Source organism: Drosophila mauritiana, chromosome 3L, assembly GCF_004382145.1.
Source record: "Drosophila mauritiana strain mau12 chromosome 3L, ASM438214v1, whole genome shotgun sequence".
Classification (NCBI taxonomy): Eukaryota; Metazoa; Arthropoda; class Insecta; order Diptera; family Drosophilidae; genus Drosophila; species Drosophila mauritiana.
This window is the reverse complement of record NC_046669.1, coordinates 8,500,659-8,523,735: the sequence shown is the minus strand read 5'-3', so window position 1 is coordinate 8,523,735 and position 23,077 is coordinate 8,500,659. Positions and strand designations below refer to the sequence as shown.

At 42.6% G+C, this 23,077-nt stretch overlaps 2 protein-coding genes across 9 annotated transcripts in view; one reads left to right on the top strand and one right to left on the bottom strand.

Moving 5' to 3' along the window:
• LOC117138994 (FH1/FH2 domain-containing protein 3) overlaps nucleotides 1-23,077 on the bottom strand; it is a 38,401-nt gene that overhangs the window by 1,683 nt on the left and 13,641 nt on the right. For 3 of the 8 annotated variants that reach the window (XR_004459345.1, XM_033301066.1, XM_033301064.1), the window contains exons 5-17: nucleotides 8,649-8,758; nucleotides 6,310-6,368; nucleotides 6,062-6,246; nucleotides 5,768-5,991; nucleotides 5,470-5,691; nucleotides 5,154-5,413; nucleotides 4,950-5,087; nucleotides 4,043-4,765; nucleotides 3,667-3,868; nucleotides 2,084-2,450; nucleotides 1,872-2,018; nucleotides 884-1,222; nucleotides 93-808 (exon numbers count right to left, since the gene is read on the bottom strand). Coding sequence is in view for 6 of the 8 variants with exons in the window: in XM_033301066.1 (XP_033156957.1) it covers nucleotides 93-808; nucleotides 884-1,222; nucleotides 1,872-2,018; nucleotides 2,084-2,450; nucleotides 3,667-3,868; nucleotides 4,043-4,765; nucleotides 4,950-5,087; nucleotides 5,154-5,413; nucleotides 5,470-5,691; nucleotides 5,768-5,991; nucleotides 6,062-6,246; nucleotides 6,310-6,368; nucleotides 8,649-8,758 (3,692 nt within the window). In the remaining 2 variants the exon portion in view is untranslated. Of the gene's footprint in view, nucleotides 1-92; nucleotides 809-883; nucleotides 1,225-1,870; nucleotides 2,019-2,083; nucleotides 2,451-3,666; nucleotides 3,869-4,042; nucleotides 4,766-4,949; nucleotides 5,088-5,153; nucleotides 5,414-5,469; nucleotides 5,692-5,767; nucleotides 5,992-6,061; nucleotides 6,247-6,309; nucleotides 6,369-8,648; nucleotides 8,759-14,064; nucleotides 14,385-23,077 lie in introns of all 8 variants that reach the window. The other 5 variants (XR_004459346.1, XM_033301069.1, XM_033301065.1 and 2 more) reach the window with 4 other exon arrangements.
• On the top strand, nucleotides 2,834-3,251 carry LOC117138997 (acyl-CoA-binding protein). Its single transcript, XM_033301073.1, has 2 exons — nucleotides 2,834-2,891; nucleotides 2,953-3,251. The coding sequence occupies exons 1-2, from the start codon at nucleotides 2,883-2,885 to the stop codon at nucleotides 3,190-3,192; spliced, it is 249 nt and encodes an 82-aa protein (XP_033156964.1). The 5' UTR covers nucleotides 2,834-2,882; the 3' UTR covers nucleotides 3,193-3,251.

Sequence of the window (23,077 nt, the reverse complement as noted above, 5' to 3'; positions counted from 1 at the left end):
TGAAACAACAAAGTATATACTAAGTGTCATGTTAATATTATTAAACGTCTTCCGATAAGAATTGGTTAATTAATTGAGACTTATGAACTCACTTCAACTCGTCATCGGCCACGTCATCTTTGGTCTTGAACTTGGCCATATCGATGATCAGTTTGCCACGGGTCTTATTCCGCTCCCGGTGGTTGGCCTTCTTCTCCAGCTGCTGCTGCACCCGCTCCCGGGTGGTGCGGTATTCCAGGGCGAACTCGGAGAGTGTCCGGCAGAATTCGTTGGGACGCGATTCCGCCACACTGTGCTGCGGCATTCCCAGCCATAAAAGGAACTTCCGGTAGCGATTCATCACCCGTCGATGGACGATTTGCAGGATGATGATGCGCTCCGCACAATCGGCCAGGAAATCCACCAGCTTCTGCTTTAACGGTGGCGGACAGTCGTGTTTGGCAATTAGTTTCAGACGATCCCAGCATGCCTTGCACTCCGCCTCCAACTGATTGAGATTGTGAGCCAAGTCCGTGAAGTCCGCCTTGGAGGCTCGCGTAATGGGTCCGATCTCGGAGTACAGATCACTGGTATCACTGCTCGACTCCATGACCATGTGGCAGAGGTGGTGCAGCAGCGAGTGCTTGTGCACCGTGTCCTTCACTTCCGGAACCTTTGCCAGATACTCGATCTGGAATCCCTTGACAGGAGCTCCATTCAAAAAGATGCCCACAGACAGCAGAGTAGATAGGATGCTGCGGAAGGTGCGATTCTGACGCAGGATCTCAATGCCTTGCTTGAGGTCCATCAGCGGTTCCGCAATCTCTTTCTGTAGTTTAAAAAGATAATGGCCATGTTAGAATAGACATTATTATATTTTCTAATCTATAGCGTTATAACTTACCTCACTGTTGTCAAAGTCCAGACGGAAAGCCCACAATTTCAGGCGAGCTTCCAGCTCCGAAATGGAGGCCAGGGTCAACAGGAACTGCTCGGCGCTGCCCAGGGGCAACTCTGGGTTGGATAATTGGGCCTCCTGGATCTTGCCACGCTCCTCATCGGTGGGCAGCATATTGAGTAGCTTGTCGATTCCCTCCCGAGTGACCACAGTGGCATCCATCTTGAGGATGGCCGTCTTAATGGCCCTCGGAGGAGGCAGCTTGGTGATCGCAATGTTGATGGCATTGGAGCGCTTGTGATCAAGCACGATGATCTCTTTGCTCTTGTTCAGCTCTTGTTGTTTCTGCAAGGTCAGCGGGATATGGTTAATACCTTTCGATCAGGCTGCGATCGGTCAGAGATAAGAACACAGTGGTGCAAAGAGAAAACGAGAGTGTAGGGTGCAAAGTGCGGAATTGGAGTTGAGTTTCTGTGCTGTTCTGTACTGTTAGCAACTAGATCGTTTCTTTAAGTGTACGTGGGTGTGATAGTGTGTATAAGAAAAGTAATATTAACCAACACCAAAACACAAAACATAATGGGCAACAGATCGTGAGTTATGGTGCGACATATGTTTGTAGAGAGATAGAGAGACAAAAAGACAAACAAATTTAATAACGTTTTGATTGGCACTCACCTCCTAGAGACATTGGAAAACATTTGAATATTTGAGAAATATTTGCATTTTGGTTTGAGTTTAGCACAACATTTATGTAGATTTATCCGCAAACAGACCGTTCGACATTTAGGTATTAAGAATTATACAATATATCCATAAATAGAAGGGGAAAGAAGAATACAAAAATCATTCGCATTTTGTTAACGCAACACACACTTAAAGAAGAGCCTATGACTAATTTAATCACAATTATCGTAGATCCATTGAATTTCGAGAACCTTTGACCAATTGGGTGTTATGTGAGGAGAGGTGTTTTTGGTTAGAGCATACGAACCTTGGTCATCAAGTCTTTGGCCCGGGACTCAAAGAGATGTTCGAGCTTCTGGGTGTCCACGTTGGCATCGGGCAGCTCATCCCAAATGGTCTTGCCCACCACCTGCGGTATCATGTCCTCGCGCACTTCCTTCCAGAAGAGCTTGACCTTAGGGTTTATCAAAGGCAACAAGTAAGTTACCATTCTTTCTATCAAACAATGATGAAACTCACCGTTTTCTTATTCTTTTTGATGGTGTTATTGCCATTGACCAGTTCCCCATTTATGGAACCATTCAACGAGTTAACACTGTTGGTTAGACTGCCGCCATATCCGTACATGGGTGGAGGTGCCAGGCTGGGAGGCATCATGGGCGGTGGCGCAATGGCACCACCCAGCGGGGGAGGCGGCGGGGGTATACCTGCACCCAAACTTCGAGGGGCCAGCACATCCTTCTCGTCATCATCCCTCAGATCCGTAAAGTCCAGATCGCAAAGATTTAGGGGCCTTGTCATATTCCTAACCAGTTCCTCCCAGTGAAGTTCATTTTCCGACTTCTTGGGCTCAGACTTCTTTACATCCTGATCGACACTGGAAGATCTGTAAAGGAAAAAGTTTATGTCACCATAATTATAGCTTTTACCGTGTAAATAGGGGCCATAAATGATTAGTCTGATTAGTCTTATCTTCGATAGACTAACGCCTAGCAGACTTTGTATGTACATAAATGTGATAAGTAATCGAAAATCAATCAACGAGGGGGCGAGGCAAACTACTTTCTAGGGATTTGAGAAAGCCGATGACGATGTGTGATCAGGCTGGGCAAAAAACTGAACTCTTACGAAACTGATACATAAATCTAATCTATTAAATTTGCACAATGGACTCTCACATTATCGGCTTGCAGTGGTAACCGTTATCGATTTCTATATACAGATAAGCGTTGTTAACTAGAACCCCCGATTTTCGGTAGGTATAAAGACGGTGCACGGAGTGGGACAAGTCACATTTGTCAAGCATAACTCAAGCAATATGGCCGATGTAAGTTGAGGATCGTTAAGATCGGGACACAGAATTCTCTGACCACATTTGCCATTTACAGTTCAACGCTATCCTCGAGAAGACCAAGGCCTTCAGCAAGAAGCCCCCAACGGAGGTGTACCTGGAGTTCTACGGCCTGTACAAGCAGTTCCAGGAGGGCGACATCAACATTGAGAAGCCCGCCGATGCCGAGGGTGCTGCTAAGTACGATGCCTGGCTGAGCCGCAAGGGACTGTCCGTCGATGATGCCAAGGCCGCCTACGTCGCCCTGTACGAGAAGTACAACCCCATCTACGGATAAGCTACAGTTTATGGCCCACTCTGATACCAACCAATAAATCTTGACCATCTGTGAACTAAGTGATTGTCTATTTCGAGGGAGCTTCTACCAATTCTGTTTTATTGGTTCACAGATTATGAACCCAAGGTCCTAAAACACCTTATATCAGATAACCGGAAAGCACGACACCGCTTATCTTTAATGGCTTAGCCGGATTTCTTATCTTCAACTGGTGGCGCCATATATTCTCGTAAATCTTAGCTTGTAAAACATCTATCATTTTCTCTAATCTAAAGGGGTTAGTAGAGTGAAAATTTATTGAAAGTTAGTGGCAATCAATTGATTTTGATATGGAAGAGCTATAAAAAAGTTTCCTAAACTATCTTAAAAGCTTGATTCCCAGAAAGACAGTAAACGACTAACACCACTGGGTAACTTCGAAAGTATAGCTCTAAACTTTAGTGGGTTTTATCATAACACTTTTATTTTTCTTACCTGGATATCTCTCCCTTGCTCTTGCTCTTGGCCAGACCCTCTTTGGCTTTCGAAATCAGACCGGACATATCGCCGACGAGGGCGCGATTCGCGGAATCCTGAGTGGGACTCATTGGCAGGTTGCTCAGCTTCTGGGTGAGATCCTTGACCGTGTGGTCCCGCTTCAGCTGGAGGAGCAGCTGCTTGTCCTCGCTTTCCATATCTGTGATACATAACAATCGTAAGGTTAAGCCCATTCATCAAATCTTAGCCCTCAAAAGTATGCAGCGGCAGATGCGCAATGCAATGTGGATGTATTGGCGGCGCTCGCGAGTATGCAACACACAGGTGAGAGACAGGTGAATGGAATGGAGTTAAGGTTTAGGTTGAGACCCACCTGAAGGATCCACAGGATGCGGCAGCAGCTCTGGGTTAGTACTGGTTAGGGTTCGAGCTGGCGGGCTGTTGTAGATGGGGGCGTGCCACCAACCAGGTGGCGGTGGTGGCGGCGGTGGCGGTGGAGGAGGCGGTGGTGCTGCCGCAGCGGGTTTCTTGGCCGGACTCAATGGCTCCGGTTCCGGCAGGACATCACACTTAACCGGGGTGGAACTGAGGGGAGCGGGCGTGAAATCAAACCCAGAGGCATTTAGCGTTTTTTTGGGACTCAAAAGGACCTCCGGAGTTGGCTGAATGGGCTGATGGATCTGATGTTTCGGGGACTGACTGTAGTAGTTGTTCAGCCGGTTCGCTTCGTTCTCGTACTTCTTATAGGCACTATCGGTTTGCTGGATATTCTTCATAATACCATTGATCACAGTTGAATTGCGTTCCCGGAATAAGTTCTTCTTGGTCAGGAACTCGCTCTGATTGTTATTGCTCGCCTTGTCGAAGCTGTTGTTAATAATGGAGATGCTGTGGCTTCCAGTGAGCAGTTGCTTGCTAGGACTCATCACCAGCAGACTGTTGTTCGGCGTGTCATTGCAGCTTAGGTTGCTGATATTGTTGTTGCTAATGTTGGTAATGCCGCTGATGTTGTTGCACGGTGGCACCTCATGTTGCAAGGACTGAGGCGGACTGTCGCCGGTTTGAATGGTGGCGGGTATGGCGGTTACAATTTGGCCTGTTTTTGGCATGGTATGGTGTTTTTTGTTTGGTTGTGGTTAGCATGATCAGCGGGTGAACAGCGGGACAATAATACACACAGTGATTAGCGTTTCGGTGGGAGAGAGAATCACAAGTTAGTTAGTCGCTCAAGTCAAAAGCAGCTTGTGTAAACAAATTAGGATCTTAGATCAAGAACTTACCCAGTCCCTCCCTCTGCTCGAGAGCAGCAAAGATTCCATTGGCCGCCGCCTCCTGTTGCTCCTTCAGAAAGCTCTTGTGCCGCTCCGCCCGCTCTCGTCTTCTTCGAAGTCCTGGAGTCACGCCTGCACCATCACGAGCTGGAAGGGATTAAATGAGGTTAGTTATGCTAGCCACTGGAACGCCATTGTAATGCCATCTCATACGTTTCTTCTCATTAAAGAGACCGCCGCTAAATTCCGTTGAGTTGGTGGAGCCAGAACTATCCTCATCCACCGTAGCTTGTGTAGGTGTCATCCGGAGGACAGTGGTGGGCAGGACCTTTGTGAGTGATGCGGGACTATTATCTGTGCTATGGCGACGCGACTTGCGTCTTTCAGTCGTATTGGTTCCCGGACGATAGCGTTGCGTTTTTCGCATTGAGTTCTGCGGCAAACGCTGTCCATCCGACTCACCATCCTCAAATCTAAATAATAAAATTGTTACATACGGTATATTAATAGAATTACGTTTTTTACTCACTTGAGCACCGCCTCATACAGTTGCAACTGATCGAGCAGATCCAAATCAGTGCCCGGCTTGGACATATAACGCTGGATCACAGTCTCCATGCCCTGCTGCTCTAGAAGATCGCTTTCGTCGTAGAAGCTGTCCTGATCATTCAGACCCGCCAGGGTTTTGTTAATCAGCGAAGTGGCATAGATCACCAGCTCGGCATCAGCATTGTCATAGTCCTTAAGCAGTCTGAAAATGAAATAGATATATGCTTAATTTTTGCTCATCTCCAATCGGAGTATATATGTGAATCTGACTGGCTTACCTCATTATATTTGACCACGGCAGTGTTCCCTGGGAAGCGTCCACTGCGTGAATGGCACTGACCAGTACATAGCAGTTGGACTCGGCGTACTCCACGAAGACCAGCAACAACTTGAGGGCGGTCTTCACCACGGATCGGTAATTGGAGGCAATCAGCGAGTAGAGCCACTGCATCGTCGGCTCATGCTTCATCACGCCGTTCATTCCGTCCACATAGAGCATGACCTGCCGCCGCGTCCAATGACATAATTAGCCAATGTTCCCATCGGTGGATTGCCAAGTATGATAGACTCACCTGACCGAGGGCCCGCAGAATGTAATTCTGATAGTTTTGATCCGCACAATTGCCCACGCGCACCAAGCAATTGAGGCCGCCGAGGGCCACGAAGGCGTGCACCAGATCCTTATCCTCCTGGAACACCTGCTTCAGCGAGAAGAGAGCACGCCGCAGGTCACTGCCCTGTGCGGAGAGCAGTTTCTCTGCAAGATCAAAGCCAGTTGGTTACACGGGGCGTATGGGCAATAAGCAATTGATTCACTTACCAATTATGGCATGCACGCGCACATTTAACTGCGTTCGCACCACCAGCGAATTCTTGCGGCTGTGGATTGCAAATAGATTTATTATATTAGTTTGAATGTCGACTTTAAAAAATAAGTCTTAAGAATCTAATAATCTACGATACACCATCCATCTATTCTCTCCATTCCAGAAACTTGATTGTTACAGAGTAAAATGCAAGTTAATAAACGCCACACTATGAACCACTTTTCACCATGTGAAGTGCCAAAACACAAAGATTAGGGCGCACAATGGGGAGCTAGCACCTCGAGCCCCGACTCCTGCCCATGGAGTCGAAACCCGGTTCATTGACCAGTTAAGAACATTGATTACCCGCTGGTGCCCACGACGTCTCACCCCGGTCCCAGCTGGTCATAATAAAAGTAATAACAAACGACGCAGATAATTGAAAATGGACTATGGGGAAGCAGGCAGTCCGACGGACCGACACCGGGCTCATATACTCGTACTTCTCATATAGAATGCCATATAGACAAAGGTGAGTATCTGAGTGTCTGAGCCGCTGGTGTCCAAGTGTCCAAGACACACCTGTGTGTTTGTTGGTAACGCGTCTCTCCCTTTCTGCAGATTGACGGGCACCTTCCGCGGAATTTTGATGCGAATTGAAGCGCATGATTTGCATGCGAGCTCGCGCTGCCATGACTAATGCGATAAGCATGATTAGTGGCCATCGGACTGAGCCAAGTTCCCATTCTGGCCATGGCTAGAAGGAAAACACTCCACTGACTGTGGCGCCACACCACTCGCAAATAGAGTGGGGACGAGTTTGCGCCGCAAAGTGGCGGCAATTTGCGCAGACGCGGCGACATTTACGTTATAATTTCAAAGACTGCAGATACGGCTTAGATGGCTACTCCGCCCCACTGATGACTGATGATGATCATGGATGCGGATGCGGTGCAGAAGTGAAAGTCAGAAATAGACCAGAAAACCATCCATTCCCGAGCCGCAGTCGAGGGTTAAGCAACTCCAGAACATTGACTGTGAACCTGGTACGGATATGACCATCTATGTTGCCAACATATTTTTTAAGGCTAATGCTCTTGCTTTGACACTTGTGCCCCGCCGCGTACATCATTTTTCTTTGTGCCCCAAGTTTTGTGAGTTTTGTGGAGCTGCTCTAGCGCCTGTCTATGCCATGACATCACGATCCCCAGACTGGCCGCGAAAAATAAAGAAAAGCCAAGAAGTGAGTAAGGGAAACCCAGAATCGACTGAAAGATACCTCAAAAAGATTAATAATAAAATAATTGTCTACCAATTTTCTATAATCTACAAAATAATCTACCCAAACTGCATTTAGATCCTAATAACATCATTCGTTTGAGGGTTACTTAGATGTACTTGTGCATAAATAACATGCATGCCAGTTATGAAAAAAGAGCAAAAAAAATGTAAATATAACCACTGCAGAGCTGCGACAACGACAACTCAAAAGAGACGTGGCGAGCGCTTTTGTATTTTTTATTCATTTTGTTTGTCTCTGGGCTTCTTTTTCTGCGGCTGTGCGCGGATTAAATGCAAATTAACTGCAGAGTGCGGCAAGGCAACAAGTTGCACGTAGTAATGTCGTGGCATGCAAATGTCTTCAAACAATCCACTGAGTGCCGGTCAGAGCGACAGAGTGGCAGAGTGGCAGGCAACTAAGCAGGTAAACCAGCCAGGTAGGCAGATAGCCAACTCGGTTTCCTGTGCCACAGATAGCGACAGTTTTTTATGGCCCGGCCAAATAACTTTATTAGCGAGAGCGGAGATGGCGATTCCGATCGCGATGCCGATCGCTATTGCGGTCCAGGCGGTCCACATGGCGTATGTGTAATATGTTGCATTTCGGTGAAAGGCTGACAGTGCCACCCACGATCGGTTGCCCCAATAACCCAGAGGGGTTCGACTGGATCGAAGTTACCCAAAGTGGTTCGATTTAAGTCGGCCACTAGAGATCGCAAGGAGCTCTAAATCCAACTTGATTACATTTAATAATATTTAGATTTTCTCTAATGTTAAATATATATCAGATTTCATTCTTGTTTCCTTTTTAGCAGCATCCCATCGTTCCCGAAAAAAACAAAAATGAGTTTAAGGTAAAATGCAGCAGCGACTGCACCACCTAAAGTTGCAAAAGTGAAATCCCCTGACAAATGTTTGCGAGTGGGTGAAGTGCACCAGGTGTGCCCCTCATGTGGGCTGACAATTCTTTTCTGTCCAAGCTCATTAGCCATCGCTTTGAGCCAAATGTTGGTGTGGGGGGAAGGGGGATGGGACATTCCACCCAATATCGTTAGCTTAGCACCACACTCACCTGACGTTGACTCCCTCGATTTCCTCGGCCTGCTCGGCCAGCGATGACTCCAGATCCAAGTAGGCTCCGTAGTCGCCATCCTTGTACACCTGAATGGCTGCATCGTCGATCTGCAAGGGGAATGGGACAAAAAGAGAAGCTTAGTTTCGCCGACAATTATAATTAAAGTCTGGCTAAAAGTAAATGGCAACTCCGATCTCGCCACTACCGCACTACGCAGTAAAAGTTGTTTATGGTCTCGGCTCAAGCCAAAGAGAAAGAAGCTGATGGAGATGGCGATGTGGTTTGAGTTTGGCTTTGGGCCTCAGCTGTGGTTGGAGATGGAGGTTGATGCGCTGCTGCAGCGTAGAACGTTTTGAGACACGCAGAGAAATCATACTGCATATCTCATTTTTATTGAAATCAATTACTTGATATTTCTTAAAGCTGTTATATAAATATATAACAACAGTTTTGTGTTATAAGCAGAACACCAGTTTGAATTAAAGCAGAAAGCAATATCTAAACTTTAAGCTTAGCAATCACTTTCAACGTATTAAGCATAAAATTTGGATAGGTATGTCTATTTTTCTCAGTGTACAATGACGGACGCTACATTGAAAGTCCGCAGACGATTTCGTTTAGGCGCACATTGAGGACGCCAGTTGATTGGTGGCCAAGACCAAGATGACGCGTCGTCGCCGGCTGGTCACCTACTTTTCTCTGCTTTCGGTTTCCAGACATCAGACATCGGACTTGGGATTTCAGTTTTCCGTTTTCCAGCCGCTGATTGATCAAGCTCCTGCTGCGTGCGCTCAAATGCGCTGATTGACGGCGGTCGCAGATGTTTTATTGGCGCGTTGAAAGTAATTATTTCTGCATTTACAGAACAATTACCGGACAACATGGAATTATCTGTGTCGCAGTCGCTTACTTAATGTGTGGAAAAAAAATAAACAAAACGACGGGAAAATAAAGATGACAAATACTGTCCGTCATCCGGGTGCAAGATTACACATACGCCCCTTTGGACACGCCCTGGTCTAAGCAAAAAAAAAAGTAAGTTTGGTTTAGGGTTTGGTCAGTTTCTTTTGTTTGGCTTCTTGTCAGGACACACCCCCCAACAGAAAACGCTTCGCATGTCCTGAGGGATTTCTTGGAACAAAGAACATTTGCTAAATTAAAGTATTGACCGCATATTGGTCATTGACTTTTCCTGGAACTATTAAATAACTTTTCTATAAACACCTCAACTTCATCAGTTTTGTGATTAATTCATGATTGAATTTCATTGAGTAAACACGAGCCATGACGACAAACCCAATTCAAGATTTCCTAGGTAAATGACTCGCCGCCTCACCCACTTAAAATACAAAATATTTCTTAAAGTGCCAGGCTGTCTAGCGAGTCACGATTTCTTATCAAAAAGAGAGCTCTCGACTTCCCGAGCGAATTTTGCCTTCGGTCAAACTTCCGCATGTTGATTCAGCATTTAGGCAGGGAAAAACTTTCTAGACCAAGTTGGGCCGTCATTGTTTGCCCAAGCTGGAAATTCACATTCAAGTTATGTGTGCTTAGTCGGTATTTATAAACGCCACTTTATATAAGCCAGCGGGCAATTAAAATCAAAGCAAACATTGGCCAAAAACTAAATCCATTCCGGCTCGCTTTTATGATTTATTTATATTTCGCCTCGTCTTTTACACCCTTACATTCATTCAGTCATTCATTCACAACTCTATGCAAATTTTCTATCGGTGGCTTTTTTGATTATTTTCTTTGACTGAAGCATGACAAGATTTTTTAATCAAAGTGATTTTTGGATTTTTGGCAAACACATAAATGTGGCTATTGACACAGTTAAGGCGGCGAGCATAAAATTCGACGAGGAGAAAATGTAAAAGAGCTAAACAAAATCCAGCAGATATCGCATTTGGTTAGGCAAATATATAAATATTTTGAAACTATTGGCACGCGGTTAAATGTTGTTGAAAAAAGTTATTGATGGATATGACAAATTCCAAATTAATTTTCAATATTTTATCACATTTTCTACAACCATAAGGGGAGTTGAATTAAAGTGGAATTTTAATTGGAACTGGCGGTATAGACATGAGAAACGTATATATAATAATGATGGCAATTTATAATCAGTAATGACTGCATGATATATTTTTGATTATCTATGTCTGCCAAAGGTAATCAAAATAACTATTTAAAACCCGATAGTCGAGTAATATGTATCATACTATCCGGGGTCGCTAACAATATAAAAATAATACCACAAAGATCCATAAATGCCTGACCTTGTTTTTGTGTGCTGATTCAGGTGACTAACACTCTTGCTTTCACATCAATCAAAGTTGATTGACCCTCATCTGACCGCAAAATCTGATGGACGGCTCTGCTAATTGAACTTAAAAACTTCAAAGAGAAGTGGACGTCTTGTGCGAATTATTTTTGCAAATAGCCAGAGATGCGTAAGTGTCAACGTGGCTCAAATATTTGGCCGACGTGAGTAAACTATGCAATGGATAATGGAAAATTTCCTGGCTCATTCAAGCGGATAAGCTGACCTAACTAATTTGATTGACTTTGAATTTGAATATTGTCCGGTCGTGTGAATGACACATGTAAATGACGCAATGCCCTCAATACAACGATTAATATAATTAATTAAATTAGTTTTTTTGTGTAACAATTACTTGCTGAACCGCAAAAACATTTCAAATTGATTTCACTTCAGTCAGCCTTTTTAATACTTTTATCGGCCTTTGTTTGGCTTCACTTGATTGGTAGAACTCCCGATATGCCTATCTAATTCTACGAGAATAGAATATATGTACTTTTTTGTAGTGAGGTGACCGAAGCAAAGGTAAAGCTTAAAAATAATTGGCAAAAAGAATAACATTCAAATTGAAATCAAAACAAAGTGAAATAAGCTTATTTGTCTTAAGATGGTCGAGTGATTTATACCCTAAGCTCTAGTAATAAATTTCTAATAATTGGTTATTAAATATTGTATCAAAATGTTGAAAAGTTAACATTTTTAAACACCTTATTTAGTAATCAGATTCAAGGTTAGGCTTAAAATTTATTTTGGGTGACCTAACAATTAAAATACCCTGACCAGCAATAGCTTTTATTGGCCATCCAATGATTATTTATATTTTTAATATTGTTGGCTCTCAATCTGTTTGGCTCGCTGGCCTGATGTCTGATGTCATCGAAAACAGCGACGACGGCACTGGAGATTAGTGATCGGTGCGGCGAAAATTTATGAATCTATTGTAATGCGCTAAATTTAACAACTTGCAGGGGAGCAGCGAGCGAGCAAAGTTCTGTTCGCTGACTAATTGGACAAATGGCATTTACAGCTGCCACTGGTCCTCCTCCGGTTTTCCAGATCAGCAACTGCCTGCCACATAAATCTGGTACCGACGACAACATCCTGGGATGGGGAGCAGCAGCTAGAAGAACTTCCTTTTGCGATTTGCTCATTAGAATTTATTGCCGCCGCTTGTCAAGATTTACGTATCCTTGCGGCTCCACCGATTTCCAGCTACCCGACTCCCAACATCCAGCAGCATTCAGCATCCAACTTCCAACTGGATGACAGATGACAGGCAGGGAATGGGGCTATTCGAAGCTCCTTAGTGGCTTTTTTGCAAATTAGTCAAAGTCAGGCCCAAACAATGGCAGGCTTAGATAATTGCTGGCTAGCTAGCTGACTAGCCCGGCTTTCACAATGCACTCCAAGAAGTTGCAGTTCTTCGCTCCGACTTCCTATTAGTTGCCACAGATTGTGCGATAGCAATAAGTTAGCCCAGCCTTGAGGCAACTCCTCTTCCCCCAGTGGATCGTGTGGAGCCACATCCAAACCAAACCAAGCCAAACCAAACCAAGCCGAGCCAAGCCAAGCCCTCATCGAATCCAGAGCCTCCGGTTGCGAGGTGCATCTGCCATTGTCTTTTGGGTGGAATCTCCTGGAGGAGCGGGTTCATTGCCATGCAATGCATCATTTGTTCAAATCGCTTGCCACACAATAAAATATTGCAATGGTGCCATGGAAAAGAACATGCTAAACCCTTTGCTGTAGTTTCCTGGCAACTTTTCCCTTCATTATTGACCAATTACCACTTTTGCAAATTCTCGAAAAACTTTACGTCTATATGTTTTAGTTGTGGCTTTTCCAATTCAACGCTCACTCAGCTGGCCGCAAATAAAACTTATTCCGTTTCAATTGACTTATTTCCTTCCCTTCACCAAACCCATTCGACCAACGTTCAGTTTTTTGTGGGATTATGGCAAAAGTTTAATCTTTCAGCTTTCATGCGAAATTTTCTCAAATAAATCAATTGTGGATTCTGTTTACTTTTTCTGTGTTTTCAGCTCCAGGGCAATAATGGCTCATTCTGGCCCGTGTTGAACGAGTTATGATTCTTTCATTCGTTTATTTTATAGAAAATGTGGAAGCGATGTAGAACGTTAAATGCGTCTAAACACGCTATGCAAATATTTAAGTTTAGCCGCAAAAAACCGCCCGAAAATATGCGAAATTAAAATTTAACTTTTTGCCTTCATTTGGCTTACCAGTATAAAATAGATATTAAAAACGCTTAGAGCGATTTTAAGCATCAACAAGCCAAGTTAAAAAAAGGTTTAATTTCATATTATAATAAAATTCACAATCGATTTGGAGTGTTATATTATTTCGCAAAATTCCAAACAATATTATATTACCAAACATTTTAATCAAATACGAAGTAGAATATACTTTTCTGGCTAACTGTTTTAACTAATCAGCAGTTGTATCACTAGTTTGGCGATTGGCAAAAAAACTTGTCGTCATGGCACAAAAATACATTTTAATTTAGCAAAACCTTCAAAAACTATAATGAATAAAAAGAATACTTAATTCCGAATCTTGATCGCGATAATGCTGCTATCCACCTATTAATGTGTATAAATGTATCTCGTAAATGCGCAGTAAAAGAGTTAATGCCTTTTCATATTTGTATGCGTGTTGCTTGGCTAATTTTGCGCAACAAAAGATTTTTTCGGCCGAAAGATTTAGCCAGTGATAAGCTGGCAAGAGATAAGCCAAGCCAGTTAAGACCGAAAAAGAAAGAGGGCAAAATCTGTTGTGTTCTGTTTTGGCCAGACTAAGTAGAAACGTGGTGAAAAATATATTGTTTATAAGTAGGGAATATTCTAATGAAGACACATAACAACTTTGAAAAATTTTAACAAATAATAAAAAGCAAGTACTAAATGCAATCAATGGTGCCTAAAATGAATAAATTTTATAATAAAACATATGATGTAAGTCAAGCTCTTGAGCTCTTGGTCAAATAAAGAGGCACGAGATTGAATGACTTATAGACAACTAAATCATACTCCTTATTTCTGTCAGTGTAAATACGAAATATCTTACGCTTTGTGGTGCATTGAGCAGCCGCAGGATGGTGCCCAGCTGATTGGCCAGCGGCATGGTGGTGGCGAAGGCGTAGGTGGGCGCCCGCACCGGGATCGGGAAGGCGGTGCAGGCCGAGAGCGGATCGCTGTCCACCAGATACTGGACACGGAATGTGATCAGTTCGTCCGGCTCCATTTTCACAATCATTTTCGACGCGGCTTTCAATCACTTTTGCACATTTGTCTTACTTAATTCAGGAGTCTATTTACTTTTCGCGATTTTCTCTCTCTCACTCGCGCTCTATGATTTATTTACATTTTCACTCGAACACTTGAACACTGAAATGGATTTTTGGCATGAGATTTGTTTGCTTTAAGCCCGCTTGCAATTTGCCTTAATTTCGATTTTGATGGCTCTTTGGGCCAAGCAAATGCCAAGCCCCACATTGCGCTAAGCGCATGCGAATCGAAAATAATAAAAATTGTTGCATAATTGTACACACGCATGTTGCGCAATTTTATGCTAAATATTGCAAATTGTTGGCACGCCACGCCCACTCCGCCCCTCCTTCCTCTTGCCCATTTCCATGGCGATAGCTTATAGCGAGATATAGCATAATTGCTATGCCGAACCGGATCGCTCGCTTTTCTCTTCATTTGTGTAAATATTTGTCTTTGGCTTTCTGGTCGGACGACAGAAAACAAGCCTTGGCTCATAACGTCATGATGACGATGATGGCTGGCTGTTTGGCTTAACTGTTGTGTAACTTTCAATTCAATGTCAGTTCGGTAAGGTAGGAAAACGACGCCCAACATCATCAGCATGCAGGGCGCACTACCTCAAATCGAAATCAAATCAGGCCTGAAATATCAAGAAGGCGACTTCATTTTGGCCCGCTATGTCTATTTCCCCAAAGGTACCGCTAAATGTCAGACGTTTATGCAAATATGCAGGAGAGTCGGAGCTGCAGAGTGGCGTTTTTGTGGTCTGTGTTTATGGCCGAGGAGGGTTTGTTAACGAGGTTCTTGAGTGTCGGTCGGTAGCCAAAGTCAGTAGTTCTCCCCCCTCGCATAAGTGCTCATAACGTGACTCTAATGTACTCCGTTTGGCCCGCCGGTGCTGCTCTTGAAGTGGGACTTGGACTTGGATTTAAGCTTGGACTTGAAGACTCGGCTCAAACACTTGTCGCACACCGACATTGAACTCGCCGGAGGTCCAAAGACGGTTGAGAAATGGGTTGAAATAAGATGAGTTGGTAGCGCTTTAGAAAGTACTTTAATGAGTGCGCGGAAGAGAAAAACAATTAACGAACAATTAGTCGAATCAGTTTGCATAGTTTACTGCATAGTTTTTCAAACTCATTAGATAAAGCATTCTATTTAATAACATAGTTATTATTTAGCTACAGTCACATAATCTTGGACCCCCTAAGACATTACTCAATTCCATTTCCATCTTTTAGCTTTCTTTTGCCTGCTGGCCAATTAATAAATTCCACTACAACCATTTTTCACTTAACAGATTCTCGGTTGCTACCATTTGGCAATAACTTAGCTTAGCAATTTGTACTATACAACATGTAATTATTTTGTATTTTAGCAACTAACTCAACACATTTTTCACAGATGCCAAGAGTGGCGGCTTTTAAAAAGCCACAAAAAGCGCGCTTAATTGCAATAATTCATTGCGAAGCAACGGCGAATGGCAATACGAAATGAATTGAGAAAAAAAGAACAACAAAAATATAAAGCCATAAAAAGGCTAATAAAAGCGGTTAACAAAGGGAAAACAAAAGCCAAGAATATTGTGTAAACGTAAACAGCTGTTCCAAAGTCTGTTCCCAGCTCGAGTGCTCGATTCTACGGAATGTGAAATGAAATAAGTCGAGTCATTAAGCGTTGAACCGAGGTGTTTTCAGGTGGGCTTTAGGGTCGGGCCAAGGGTCCAAAAAAGGAAGTTAACAACAAAGAGTTAAGGTTTAATTGAAAGACCGGCGACTGGATGGAAGATGGACCTTGCCAGGCTTCCTTTTCGCAGCAGGCAGGTGTGCCAAAATACAGGAAAGAACCGGCAACAAAAAAAAGCGAAGAAACGAAGTTACCAAACTACCAACAAACAGCAAACCGGCAACAACTTGTTCTCAGCATGCGAAAGTCAAGTGGGCAGGCTGCCTTTTGGTTTCGGTTTCGGTTTCTGAAACTGAAAATGAAAATCAAGTTGGGGCCGCAAAAAGAAAAGATTTACTTTCACGCATACGAAACGTACGTACTCCTGTCGGCCAAAAAAGGGTTTCGGCCAAGTCAGAAAGTTAAGTGACCATCAGCGTAAATCGTTTATGTTGCTTGTCTATGGCTTCCTCATTGTCGGCGACGTGCAGAAATTTAACGAAATTAAATAAATATTATGGAAAAACTAAAAGACATTGTAAATGCTGGCTTGTTCGCTGGTTGGCTGGCAAGCAGCGGCATATTTAGTTACAAATTACGACAATGGCGCCGGACGGCCAGGCCAATGTTGGCCACATTAAAGTGTAAATAATTTATGCAAATGCTGCAGTCAGTCGAGCAATTTGGCAGCAGCGGCACCCCCAACAACAAAAGTCAGCTACAGTAACAACTGGCAGGTAATGAAACCCGCCCGCTGGCTCAAGGAAACTCTTTTTTTTTATAGCTGACGCTGCTGGTCTCCTCTTTTTGGGTTTTTTTCCATTTTCTTGGCTCAACTCGCCTTGACTTGCTTAAATGAACTTTCACTTTTTACTGCCTTGTGGTCTTTTACTCGCTGCACCCCCTTTGCACCCCTCGTTTTGCCTCCCCCAATGTGCAATCACCATGTTGCAATCGCTCGAGGAGCCGCCGCTTCTTCAGTTTTTATGCCATCAATTATGCAAATTTTCCTTACCACGATGGCTAATAACTTAACAATTTCCCAAAGACGCTTAATTGACAGCTACTGTGCAGTAGTCTTACCCACGGCAGTTCCCCTCCTGATCCACTAAATATGGCCAGATGATGATCACGATCATCCCATCGGAGCATTGACACTGATTTGGTTCAGGTTTTATAGGAAGTTCATTGAATTGGTCGTTAAATATCTATCTAATTCGCAAAGATTTCAGCAGGAAGTGAACATTTTAGAATTTCATTTAGATATTCTTAAGAAAGATGGCTAAGAAGATCAATTAGTTCTTTCTGTTACGTATACAGTCAATAGCCCTATTTCTTATCTTAAATAAGGCAACTTATATCTGAGCTATTAGTAAGTTAAACTTTTACATAACTACCATCTATAAAATATACTTTTGCACGTGACACTTGATCGATTTCAAGTTCACTCGAAGTCAAGCAATTTAATTTAGTGAGCATGTAACTTTAGTTGTTCAAACTTATCTAGTAGTGAACGGCGAAGTGAACAATCCAAACCACTGTACATACGTATCAGTTAAGCATTTGCGATACTTATCGCTTACTTAATAAAGACATAAACCCAGATAGGTTCAATGGGTCCGCAGAATGCGCAAAAAACGAGGAAACCAGCTGAAAAAGCTTCCCACTTTGGCTGTGGCTATGCCTCGCTGAGCAGCAAATATTTGGCCATACAAATTCAAGAAAATACAGGAGTATATAGATATATATATGTACGATCATGCGAGCATGGGCTTGTGGAAACAGTTCCACATTCCAAGGCGATTTGTCACGCTAGGAACTGAGTGCTGGAGAAAACGAATCCGAATGCGTTTTCCAAGACACACGAGTAAACAAATAATTTGAGCGTGGCTTCTGGGATGGGGGAATCGGTGGGGGTTCTCTACGGCAATCATCAGAAAAGTTGTTTGACCTCTTGACTGAATGACTGACTGACTGACTGACAGGCGGAGCGGCTAACAGACTGCAACACATAAAATTGTTAAGCGACTGCATTTAAAAATAATTTCAGCTGCCAATAAAAAGACACGGCAAACAACGATGATTGGCCCGGTTGCAGGGACTGAAACTGGGATTGGGCTTAAATGTGGAACTCAAGAGTCAAGCTTAACACTAGTCAGCAAGGAAAATGTATGTACATTGAACACTGACCTAACAGCACAATGCTAATTGTTTATTTTAAACTTTTTCTCCAGAAACGCTACCTTGAAGTCGCAATGTATTTGATTATTAATGAAAAATGTATTATAATTATTATTATCACACTTAAATATTCTTCATTCATTCAGAAAAATAAATTAAACTTTATGCCAATGATATTTCAATTTCTTATAGGCGAGTGTAATAGGCCGCCAAACAGATTAAGCCGCACAGAGACAGAAAATTGTGTCACGTTTGTGTTTGAAACGGTTAAATGTTTGAGGAAAACACTGGAGCACATTAGGAGGGACGAATAGAAAGAGCGACGGGCAGAAGATCCAAGATCGGGTTATACCCACTCCAAAACCCAATCCCCAACTCTGGGGATCGGTGGAAGACACACGTGCATACCTAGGCATAATGTGCGTGTGCGCTTGATTTATTGAATTCTTGGATTGGACACTGGCCAGAACCTTGGCTTATTTCGTATGCAGCGGATGCCATGCCGAAGCCAAAGTCCAGGAATGCCAACTCATTATGGAAGGTGGTTCTTCTTCACAGTTAATTATAACAATGCCAGCAAATCGCCTTTGGCCGCTTGTAATTGTCATAAGCCACGGAGAACGGAACGGAAATGGAGAGGCGACACTACTAAGACCAGGAAATCGCCGATGGCGTGTTCATCTGGAAAATTCCCAGCTTACCATATGGGCAGCCGTGCGATTCGTAAGTGTCAATATGTTAATTGCCACCGGCAGAGAGGTGGAAAAAAGCTGGGGGAATCTGCGGATTGGGGTCAAGTCAGAAGTGGTCTACTCTCGCGGCTCGAGTGTGCATGGAAAATGCATCGAAACAGTAGCCACTCGAGCAGAGGAAAGTGTTTTAAAGAAAATAAATAGAAGAAATTCAAATTATGCATGTATATTACACGAAGGCAGAAGATGAAAGTGTCAGAAGAAGATATATCGAATGAGGTCACATAAAATTATAGGATTGGAAATTACAGAATCATTTAGGAAAACATTCTCACTGCTCTGGACATAGTCAAACTAATTAACCAGATTATTCGAACCAAAGTAAATAAATTCGTCTGATGAAAGCAAGACATTTAACACTTTTCATGATATATATCTCGAAAGGGTCTAGTAAATCTTAAACTAGATCTTAACCTTAAGCGGGATCAGTGGCATCATAGAAATTAGCATTGAGCCTAATACAATGGTAAACTACAGATAACTGAAGAAGATAGAGGCCTCATTCCAACGAACGTAATGTGAGTTGTTTTATAATTTATGTGCCTCATTTGGTCAGATAAATGTTATGTGTTACGTGGGAAAGTCACTTTGAAATCGCTCTTACCCTAAATTACGCGCTATCAAAGGCATCTTTCGATCTACCTGAAAGGAATGCATCTCACACGTGAGTTTTCCCCGCAATCTGACATAAGAAATGACAGAATCTTCGTGTTGAACATTTTGTCATTTTGATAGATCACCCGGCACATTTCCCCAGATCGGCTCCCTTTACAGTCGGATGTGTCATATAACGATGTGGCCCGGTTCACAGGTCCAATTCCATTTTGCGGTTATTTTTGAAATGCAGGCGACATGAATTCTTACAAAATATCTGCAGACCGAAATACACACAATACTCTTAAGATATATTTATACAGATAGATCGTATATATATCTTTTATGTGGATTTTCATTTGCTCTACTAATTTGCTGGTCTGTGTGAGTGCGTGACTAATTTTTTGAGTGCAGCGAAACAACTTGGCCACGATTTTGATGCTTATGCAATGCAAATGACAACAAATGGCAACAACAATCATAATAACAATAAAGTTAAAATACTTTTTGGCCAAAAGGGAGAGATGCCAAGAAGAGAGAGACAGGCAGTGTAAATGGCCCAGTTTCCGAGACTTATGCTCCCAGCTGCGACAATTTTCTGGTTGAATTCAGGTCAAACACTTAAAACATTTCGATATTTATATGTTATTTTTATGTTGCGCATTTTCGGTTTTTTTTCGATTTATATTTGATTTAATACAAGCTAAAACTGATGCATTGGATTTCCGATTAAGAATTTAGGTTGGATTTCGTAAGACGGTCTAATAAATTTATCCCTATCAGATAGGTTTCGTGGAATTTAAAGCCCCAACGTAGCTTTGAACTTGCTAAGATCTATGCTATGACAAAACCAAAAGCCCCACTGAAACGTTAATCATACGCCCCGTGCGACGGATGTTTGCCCTGATGTTCTGCTCAGCTGATGATGAATGGAAAGTAAATAGCTGAAGTGGAAGCTGAAGCTGTGTGCCCAACGTGTTTAGTCATGGCTTATGCCCAATTTTCTTTATGAGCACTTTTCACTCAACAGCCCATCCCATTTGAATAACAATATTAAAGCGACAGCTCCGTCTTTTATTTGATTTTTTATAATTTCTCGGCCTAATGAGCGACGCCAAGCCGAGTCTCAGCCATCTCATCATTTTATAGTCTAATAAACAATGCGCTTTATCTTCGCATCATCTTCTTCTTCGTCTTCGGACGTGTTTTCACTTTAGCCATGATAAATTGCTTACACACAAATTTTTGTATTTGAACATACTCTTTTCGGTTTTTTTTTTCTTCATTTGCCGATTGCATCTGCCAAGACAGGCATACAAAAAAAAAAAAATTAAAGACGCAGAGCCTTGCATTTTCCAGCATAAATCACATTGACGACTCACGACGCAAGCATATGTATGTATATATAAATTTATCGAGAAAGAAGGAGTGAAAAATCAACAAAACCCCGTATTAATTTTATGCAGATTTTATGCAACCATCCCGTTTAAATGTTGCACACGCTTGATAAATTGACGATGGTTTTTGGCTATCTTCGGTTTCGGGGGAGTGCCCAAAACTTAGTTTGAGTGTTAAATTATGGGGTTTGTGGCGACGGGGCAAGGTCAAGTTGAGGTTGATTGATTCGAAATGCAATTTCAAATGCCCAGAAATGTGTAATGTAGAAATGTATAAAGAGACGAGATCCGCCTCCTTCAACTTACAACACAATCACAATCAAGGTCGTTATATTTCTCAATAACCCGATCGCGATGCTGTAATAAGTTTCTTATTTAAAGGCATTCTGCGGGACACAAAACCGCAAATTGTTTCGCCAACCTCAAGCCAAAGCAAATCAATTCAAGGCGAAGCGATCCCTTTTACAAAAGATCTCTGATCCAGAGGCAGAAAATCCGATTTAACATGAGCCCAGCTTGTTTCACTTAATTGCCGCCATAGACATTTCTCTTGCCATAAACTTTTTTATGACGGACAATCAAACCACTTTGCATTTTATGTACCCTTTTGGTGCCACACGGGTGCACCAACCGCGACCAACCATTGGATTTTATGGCGGCCATTCAAAGTCATTGAGAAGAGGTTTGAACTTGTGATAAAAATCACTGAAAATTTGTTGAGCTACGCTGATAAGCGCGCCCAAGGCAAGTTATCACTTCATTACAGCTAGGCAGTTCGTACGGGGGCGAAAACTATTTGAGTTGGGTCTTAAAATTAAAAGAAAGATCTGAGTGTTTGATTTACACTGAAATGTTTGTTTAGTGCAGTAGAAATGGACAGCTCAATTAATGGAAACGGGAAGGTTTAGAGGGTAAGCGTTAAATCAGATGGCTTTCCATTAATATTTACTATATAATATGTATATGAAAGAATATGTTGTTAAGACTTTATTAGTTACCAATATCAACAGAACAATTTGTGTTCTTGGGCAAAAGAAAATCAATAAATATTCTGCAGCCCTTGAGCCAAAAACAAACTGTCAGCCAAGTTTGACTGCAAACATTTCGTAGTGCAATATGTCAATGCTAGAGAACAGAAGCTTCAGAACTTATATTTTCGAAATCTATGTCAATGAAAGTGAGAAGAAAAACCGAGGCAGGGTGGCAAATAAATCAATAAAGTTTAGTGCCTCGGACCTTCGTGCTAATGGGTTATTTATTTTCCAGGCTGATGTGCATGTAACTGCGGAGGCCTGTGTGTTTAGCGAGTGCTTTTGGTGGCGTGTACTAAGCAACTGACCTCAATAGCATTCAGCATTTAGCAAGAGCCAAAGAAACCGACAGCCAGCCAACACTTTTTACCATTTTTAACCATTTTTCGGGGTGCGGTTGCAGCGCCAACACTTTCGTTGTTTGGCTTTAACGCTTTATCGGCCCAAACAACAACACACATCCATCACAAAGATATTCGTTTGTACAATGGTGGGGAAAAATGCAAAAAATAAAGGGTATTACTCACTAATGCGCATTGTCTGCAAACTTGATTGTTAGTTAATGAACCGAAAGATATTTTTACCTATTACAGATAACAGATGGAACTTTGTGGAGATTTTACATAAGCCAAAAAGTAAGCATTTCCCACGCAATTGAGCACTGGATGTCGGCCAAAGCCGATTACAGATCATATAGTATTTGCTGTTGGTCATTCGACTTAATTTGGCATTAAGTTGAGAATTATAATTAGCTGTCAGTTAAGGCGAATTAGATGCCCCCCAACACAAAACTATAGCGAAAAGCACACCTGAGCTCACCTTGACTTTGCATAGTCAGCCAGCGACTTCAACTCGGTAGCCAGATAAGCGCTAAAAGATAACGCATAAACTAAGCGAAAATGTTGAAAAAATAAACCCAAGAAATGGCAGCAAGGCAGTCAGCAGACAGTGAGATATATAGGAATGATGCCGGACTTTTCCTCCTGCTTAAGACGGTGTTTTTCACTCCATTTTTTTCTGGCTTTTGAAAGACTAAGTGCTGGATGGTGTTCGGTCTCTTCTTGCTGCCGCAGCACAATTAAAAAAATTGGATTAGCGAATGCAGCGCGAAGAAACAAAAAAAAAAAACAGCAGAGCAAAGAGTGAAAAGTCGCCGAAGATGGAGCTGAAAAACCCTGGCCAAAACTGAA